The following is an 8,092-nucleotide window of genomic DNA, read 5'->3' as shown; positions in this document are numbered from 1 at the left end:
GTTAGCACCCTCTAGTCCTCCAGCTACTCCTCAAGCAAAGTGAGGTAGGGCGCCTGTTGATGTGAATGTAGTACCTATCTCGGGTGCACCTCTTGTTCCATCAGTTGGGCCTTCTCCTATCCCCGATAAGGTTTCAGAGGCCTCTCATATGGATCATGATTCTCTTACTCATCCCGCACTTCGGCTCGTGGTCCTCATCTTTGTCGCAATCAATGTGTGTGTGAGCGTAAGTGCTATCGACGGGCCATGGTTTGAGAATGAGATGTTGCTTTGCAGTCTGATAGTGCACCTTTGGCACCTGTTCTTGTTGTATCTGATCTTGTCTCTTTAGACGTTACGTCATCTTCGGTGTTGCTTCCTATTATTTTGGGGCCTATCAATGAACCTCCACCTAAACGGGTGCAGGTCTTCATTGCCTCTTCCCTGGAGCCACCCCTTATCACCTCATTGTCAGATGTACCCCCATTGTCCCGGCCTTTGGATATGTTGCACACACATGTTGTTTCTAGTGCCGCTTTGTATGACCCTCTTGTGTTATAGCCGCTTCTTTATAAGAGCTTTCCCAGGGTCCTCCAACTTTCTACAATTGACAGGAGTCATGTGCCTCATGCGCAACCTAAGCATAAGTTTGAGCAAGGCCCTGTTCCAGAGTTTTGTTGGTACAAATTGGCTTAGGTATTATCCTCGCCTATCTCTTTGTCTGCTTCAGTGCCTATTTTTGTTTGTGTTGTTGACAAGGCCCCGCCTTCTCTTGAGTTTGTCACTTCCCCTCTTGCAGAGGTTGGCAGTTCAACTCTTGTATCACCCCCTCGAACTGAGTGACCTACTTCCTCTGCAAAGGGCATGCTTGTTCGCCTCTTTAGAGGATATCTCAATGTTGTCTACAATATTTATGCACTCATTGACTCTTGCCTCTTTTGAGCTTGTGGACGTAGATGTTGTCGTTGCCTCGTCCCTTACCCTCGTTGTTGGTGAGGCACTTGGTGCTGCTCTTACGATCGTTCCCCTTCGGTCTTGCCCTCCTTCCCTATGTGATCAAGATTGGGAGGACGATGACCTGATCATTGAAGGGTTGTAGGACAGTACCTTCCTTTATCTTATAGCATAGTGTGTGTGCATGATTGTGTTCCCCCGTTCTTTTTTTACTTGTTTGTTCCCTCCCAGAGGACCCAAGTCACTTCGTAGGTGCTTGGAAGTAGGAGGTTGGCTGTCTTTATCTGTTGTTTTCTCCTGGAGGACCCAAGTTACTCTATAGGTGATCGGATATAGGGGATTTTCTGTCATACACCTTCTTCTATCTATTATCTATTTCTTCTATCTATCGTACCTTGATTTTCTACAATGGGGGACGATGCAAAGCGTTGGGGGTATTTAGGCCTTTTCCATGTTGACCCAAATTTCTATTTTTTCTTTGTCTTCATGTGCTCTTCTTCAAATTCGAGAAATTTGGCATTATGATGACACACCCATCTGCAACTCCATTACTTATTTTATCTCTCTCCTATGAGTTTTGATTCCAAATAATCGTATCCCCTTGTGCTCTTGCATTTTTGTTGATGTTGTGGGTTTTATGTGTTATCTGTCGAAGATGACATTCCATGAAAAGATCTCGCTATGTGGACATGCCACAGCATTTCTTCCCCTTAGAATCACATCCCTTTTGAATGCATACCATTCTAAGGGGGGGCTATCATATCTGCATAATCTGCATTTGGCATTTATATATGTTTATCTTAGCATTCTTGTTTGCCTTGGTGGGGGCCAAACCACTTGATCTATTTTATTTATCTAGTTCGCCTTAGTGGTGGCCAAACCACTTAATCTATTTATCGTTGCCTTTTGTGGAGGCCAATCCACTACTTATCAAATCAATCTATGATTGCCCAATCGCATGACTATCTAGCATTTTTCTATTCATTCCTATGAAATATCACCCTATCGTATTGCTATCTAACATAGCATAACTTGTTATCCATACCAATGAAATCTTGCAAATCTTCACCCTAAGGTATCGTATGGCTATGTAGCATAACACACTTCACTGCCCATACCAGCACCATCTCTTTTATCATGGCAGTTGTTGTCTTATATCTTTTGTAATAGGGGTTTTACTCCATTAAGCAATGATTGTTTATATTACGCTATCGTATCTATCTTATTTATTCAATGTCTGATTGCTTTTTCATTTAACACGTTAGACTACAGTTGATGTGTTTGTCATGAAACAACTTAGCAAAATCTAACTCTATCTCAAGTTCACCTCGCTAGGGGTAACTTCATTCGATCGATGAATTTTGCTTCCCCCTTCGCGAATATCAAAAACATCTCTCTACTTTAACTTCGCATTTCTCGATAAAGATATGCTCGCTAAAGTGGGAGCAAAATTTAACATCGTAAATTGCACTCCGTGAAATTCCACTTCACATAAGCATCTTCACTTCAAGTCGATTGGGAACATTTGTCACGTGTTTGTCCTCTTGTCCACATAGATTGCATTGTCAGCTTAGCATTTGACCTTTTATCGGTCATTCTGACTGGTTGACTGATGGACTCTAGCACGCCGCAGAGACGTCTATGCGCCACGCTAGCATCCCGTGAATCTGTCAATCTGCAAGTGGTCATTTAAGCATTACGCCTGCACTAAGAAGAATTCGTAATGCCTATGTCTGCGGCCACCGAAGTCGAGATTCCTTCCAATGCCTATATCTCTTGCATTTTGAGGCTTTCTTGACGATTCTTGATCATTTTGAAGTTTCTTGAGCTCTTCGTGTCCATTTTTCCTTATCTCACACAGGTTTTCTAGCATTTGAAGACCACCATTGTTACAGCTTCTTGGAGAAATCATGGTGTTGTCTTCACAAGTGTTGGAGGGGAGTTCACTCTCTTTTCTTAGTTTACTTATCCATTATATCTCATCTAGCTTGTCTATTATCTTAATTATCTATATTTTATCTTTTATCTTTATCATTTCATTTTCTATCATTGCTACTATCTGGGTTGTCCATGGAGGTGGAAACATTGAAATGGGAAGGCCTCTAAACACAACCCCCAACATTTTCCTTTCTTATTTGTGTGCAAGTTTGGGATCATGGGAAGACACTTACCTTTCTCATCTAATTTTGGTGTTTCACATTTTGTATCATTTTCTTAGTTTATTATTGTATCATTTGTTTAGTAGTGTTATCGTACTTGTCACTTCCGTACGTTTTATGCGTTATCCATACAAGACTTTAGCACGCCAAATTGGTGTCCTAGTTATGCACGCTCATCCCGAGGACAGAGACTTAACAAAGTCATTCGGGAGCCTTATTTAGATCTTGTTAGTTTAGTTTTGTATTTTCATCCCCTGTCTCACCTTTAGCACTAGTTTAAGTGATGTAGAGAGAAGGTAGGTTTGCTCCTTGAGGTTCATCACCTCGAGGGTGACAAATCTCATCCTTTATAATTTCATTCAAGGTTAATTCCTAAACCTATTACCAACAATTTCCCCCTTCTTTTTTTGTGTAAGAAACAAGTACAAAGCTATGTTTGGGAGGGTCAACATAATTCACAGAGACGAACAGGTTCACTTTTTTATGGTAAGAAATTTGCAGGACCGAAGTGATGAGTAGCACGGTCCTGAAAAATCAAGTCAAACTTCTGGGAACATATTTGAATCATCTTCTTCTACTCAAATCCAAGTTGGTATCTCCGTACAACAACTATAGCTCACTATTCACACTCAATCTCTTCAATATTCACCCATTTACCCTAATTTCAAAATTTTCACAATTCAACTTAGAAAGAGGGAATCAAAACCCTATCCAATGAATCTAATCATAAATATCAGCCTTTTCCTTAGTTGGATTAAGGCTAGATCTATTAGATTCACCCCTCTTTCAATGTATTGGCTAATTTGGTTAATTGGTGGTCTTATCCTACTTGTTGAAACCTTAGTTCCAAATTACACCTCTACAATTAGAAATGTGAGTGGGCTTGACTTATCTAAAATGAAGAGCCAAGTTGTCCTAGACTCATATCTTTAATGTTGTTTGGGAGAAGGATTGACCTAGGTTAATGTTCATATTAATCTAGGGTTTCTTTTCCCATATTACATTTGGTGCAATAAACTAGGCTAAAGGATAAATTGAATGAGATTGATAAAATGTACTAAACACAAGTTGAGGTATAGATGAAAGTAGTAGATCTGGAAAGGAGATATAGAAAGGATCTTGTGATTCCAATTTGGAGTTAACTAGGTAGGACAAGGGTGTTGGGTGCTAGTATCTAGAAGTAGAAATGTTCCAATACCAATGTCAAGAATCAAATAAGGAGGTCACTAGATAGGTGTCCTCAAAAATGAGGGAAAAAATAGGGCACTAGCGTTGGGTGCTATAGTCATGGGGTTTTGGTCTCTACAAAGTTTAATACTATTCGTCCTTGTCTTCTCTATCCATCGGTGTCACTATAACAAATTAGATTATTTGTATCTGCATTTGCACACAAGAAAGAGAGGGAAACGTAGTCTTCTATAGGGGATCCTCAAGAAGGATAAACACCTTCAAAAACTAGTTATCATTTTCCCCAATGTATAGGTGAGAATAACACTCTAGAGACATGGTGCTTGTTTATTGTTCTTGTCATTTGAAAGTGTTGTATGTATGAGCAAGTACGAGCACCAATTTGTTTATCGATCTGGTCATTTGAAAGTGTTGTATGTATGAGCAAGTACATGGTAATGAAGTGGTTGCAACAAATTTAGATTAGTTATTAATGTTGCAACCCTTTCCCTCTCTATCTACATCTCTCCCACCCTCAAGAGGAAGATCAATTGGTGTTTGTTTATTGTTCTTGTTGTTATGAGTGTTGTATGTGTGAGTGAGTACATGGTAATGAGGTGGTTGCAACAAATTTGGATTAGTTATTATTTACAAATGATTGTTTTGAATAGGTTCAACTAATACCATATATATTTATATAATTTATAAAATCTATACTTAATAATATTTTTTTATTTATATAATTTTTATTAAAAATAATTTTAATGCCTTAAAATCTAAGATTTTAATTAATTTGTATTTTGCTTTGAATCTAAAAACTAACTCAAATATACAAGAAAAAAATTAAGTATCAATAATATATTAATTTTAATGAGGGTTAAGAGACCATTAAGAACCCAAACAACAAATGAAGAAAGGCCGTTTATAGAAAAAGTGAAAACATCTTTCAATTAAACCAATTTTAAAACAACAAAAGTTACAAGGCCTACAAACACTTAACCGGTCATATGTAACACAAACTTAACTCCCAGCCATTTCTTCTTCCTCCTCAATCTTGGGAGCCAAATAGAACCTGATGTAACCCATATCTGCTATCTTATATTCGACAACTACAGGCAATTCAGATGACATGCTTATAGTTACAGTATTAGAAAGGGGAGTTGCCTTTGTAAAGGAGTTCATATATCTCAGAGCAAATGTTAATGAAACTGGCTCCTGCATCTCAATAATAGTTGCCTCCTCTGGCTGTGAAACAAAAACAAACATACACTAACATAAGCAATTCACATCAACTCCCCACAACACAGAATAGTCTAGATTGGGCTTAGAATTTGAAGATTACCTTATCAACAGAGGTGTTCTGCCTGCAAACAATGTTAGCACTGCCAATATCCCCCCTTGTTGAAAACTTGACCCCTTCCTTTGTTACAGAAATCACCACTGTACCCACATTGCATAAGAAAAAGAAATACAGTTTAGATTAGAGCATCCTCAGCAAGCAAAATGCACAATTGTAATTTGCCATTAATAACAATGCCATGTACCAGTGTCCCCAATACTGCTAAGATCTTTACAAATGCGAGCAAACTCCTGAGATGGCATTCTCACAATTGCATGGTACTCTGATTCTGGGATGCCCAGATGCTCACTGTCTATGTCCATCAACTTCATTTCAAAATCTGAAATCTTGTCTTGATCTGCAATAGAAAAGGAGATGTAAAACATCATCAGCTAAAGATGAAGCTAAGCTTAAAAGAATCATTTTTTAATCAGTATTTTAGATCACATTTCGTGATGTCATCATGGTAAAATAACAGGAGAAAACAAATGATCCTCATGATAGATCAGAGAATATATTCCAAAACACTGGTGAAGAAAATAGATTTGTATAATCTAATCAAAAAACAATGGATACTAAACAAACAAGGGTTCACCATCTGAGTTCATTAACATCAGATCGGAACCATTTACCTGATCTTGGTGAATATGGCGAATGAAATCTACAAATTAAAATAGAAAACAATTGCACCTAAAACAATAAAAGAGTTCTTTAACATCAGATCAAAATCAAAAGTTTCATCTTGGTGAATATGGTGAATGAAATCTACAAAATATAGCAGAAAAGAATTGCACCTAAATGAATAAATGATGTAAAGGGCCTCTAATTCATTTGAATTAAGCAAAGTTGCATAAATCCCACCTCATTGTAGATCTAGTTTTTGTTAGGTATAAAGCGTAAATTGAAAAAGGACCGGTAACAATGAACAGAACACAAAAAATAATACATAATTTCAGCGAATATGCTGTTCACCAGAATTGATTACATCCGCAAGAAAAGCTATTACGGATTTCTTCTATTATTTACAGCAGCAAATACACAAATTCGAATACATGATAGAGTGTTTCAACTTCCAATTATATACTGAACTCGTCAGGACAGATGAAGAGTCCAAAACAGGGGAGACTAAAAGGATGTGGCTGTTGAACTTCACACTTCCAAACACTTCTCGCCGGTGTAACATTTGACCGAACCAGACAGTAAATAGATAACAATGTCAGTAGCATGGCTTCAAAGCAGATGAAAGATTTTCACAAGGACTTTGAAATACCCAAAAAGTAAACAGCAGATGCCCCAAATAGCATTGCACCCACAGTCCAAATTACACCCCACGAAGGGGATATCAACCACCTCTAGATAAAGAACATTTCCCACCCTTCAAATAATGTTCTAATTGATGCCATAATCGCCCAATTTTTCGAACTGATGAGACTACTCTTAAATGGCTGCAGACCATAAAAACAGGCGAAAAAAAACCCAAAACTCAGCTTGACACAAAATGCAGCCTTTTACCAATAAAAAGCAAGGGCTGGGATCTGCTATTTTGTTCAGTTACCTAGCCTACAAGGCTACAACTACACTACTTGACAGAGAGAAGAACCCTGGCAGAAGCCTCCAAGGAAACAGAGGAATCGATTCATACGATGAGGGTTACTCTTAAAAATCAAGCACTCAACAATCACTTTTATCAATCAAAATGCGACAATTATTCATCATTTTTCAATCCAAAAAACACATTTGCTCAATGGCTAGATGATTAAAGAGAGTGGCCCACCAGATCCACCCAGTAAAGGACAGCCTTCCCAGTTCAACTGGAGTGATGAGATCCATAGCTGAAAGGAAAAGAATAAGACGAAAAGGGCACTTACTAGGGCTCTCAAACATGAAGGTAACGGTGTCGCCGCCATCATCAGCCTTAAGGGTTATGATATCGTCATTGCCGGCACACTTGAGCATTTTGGCCATGTTGTTGAGATTCATGCCCATGGACATGTTGCGATCGCAGCGGAAATGCTCGAAGCCTTCGGATCGCAGGAGAAGGGCGACGAGTGCCACGTGGCTGGAGTCCATGGCCTGGAGGGAGAAGCCAGTGGTTGAGCAGTCGAAATTGGCATCGGTGACGAGGTCCTTAATGGCCTCAAGCACCTTCTTCAGTAGACTCCCCTGCACCAGCCTAAGCTCCAACATCTTCACCTTCTCGTCTAATGGCACACCTCTGCAACTTGCACAAACACGAATGCAAACCCCACTCTTTAAGCTCGCCGACTGTCGAATCTTTCGACACTCATTGGCGGGAACGAGGGTTTGCTTTTCCCGCTACACTTTGGAGTGAAATTTAAACTTAAATTTAAATTTCACTCCCAATAAGTGCTTCGGAAGTTTGAGGTACTGTCAGCTCCTTTCTCGACTTTACTAAACCGGTTAATGAACTCTATGCCTCCTAGTTGTAAGGGTTAATTATAAAAAATAGTAAATTAAGATTAACAATTGTGTC

General features: G+C 38.9%; 1 protein-coding gene across 1 annotated transcript; it reads right to left on the bottom strand.

The window, feature by feature from the left end:
• Window positions 1-5,180: 5,180 nt before the first annotated feature.
• On the bottom strand, window positions 5,181-7,836 carry LOC131038237 (proliferating cell nuclear antigen). The gene is made up of 4 exons (XM_057970611.2): window positions 7,467-7,836; window positions 5,804-5,956; window positions 5,602-5,699; window positions 5,181-5,504 (listed from the first exon to the last, which is right to left on the bottom strand). Exons 1-4 carry the CDS (start codon window positions 7,783-7,785, stop codon window positions 5,280-5,282), a joined length of 795 nt encoding a protein of 264 aa, XP_057826594.1. The 5' UTR covers window positions 7,786-7,836; the 3' UTR covers window positions 5,181-5,279.
• Window positions 7,837-8,092: the final 256 nt, after the last annotated feature.

The sequence above is a fragment of the Cryptomeria japonica genome, chromosome 10 (genome assembly GCF_030272615.1).
Source record: "Cryptomeria japonica chromosome 10, Sugi_1.0, whole genome shotgun sequence".
In the NCBI taxonomy this organism is placed as follows: domain Eukaryota; kingdom Viridiplantae; phylum Streptophyta; class Pinopsida; order Cupressales; family Cupressaceae; genus Cryptomeria; species Cryptomeria japonica.
The sequence above is the reverse complement of the archived record's forward strand: the minus strand, read 5'-3'. Positions and strand labels throughout refer to the sequence as shown.

Excerpts from the sequence above, each read along its gene's own strand:
- LOC131038237 (XM_057970611.2), bottom strand. The coding sequence starts at position 7,785 with ATGTTGGAGCTTAGGCTGGTGCAGGGGAGTCTACTGAAGAAGGTGCTT. Across the intron at positions 5,700-5,803 it reads TAGCAGTATTGGGGACACTG|TGGTGATTTCTGTAACAAAG; the intron begins GTACATGGCATT and ends ATGTGGGTACAG. Across the intron at positions 5,505-5,601 it reads AGAACACCTCTGTTGATAAG|CCAGAGGAGGCAACTATTAT; the intron begins GTAATCTTCAAA and ends TTTGTTTCACAG.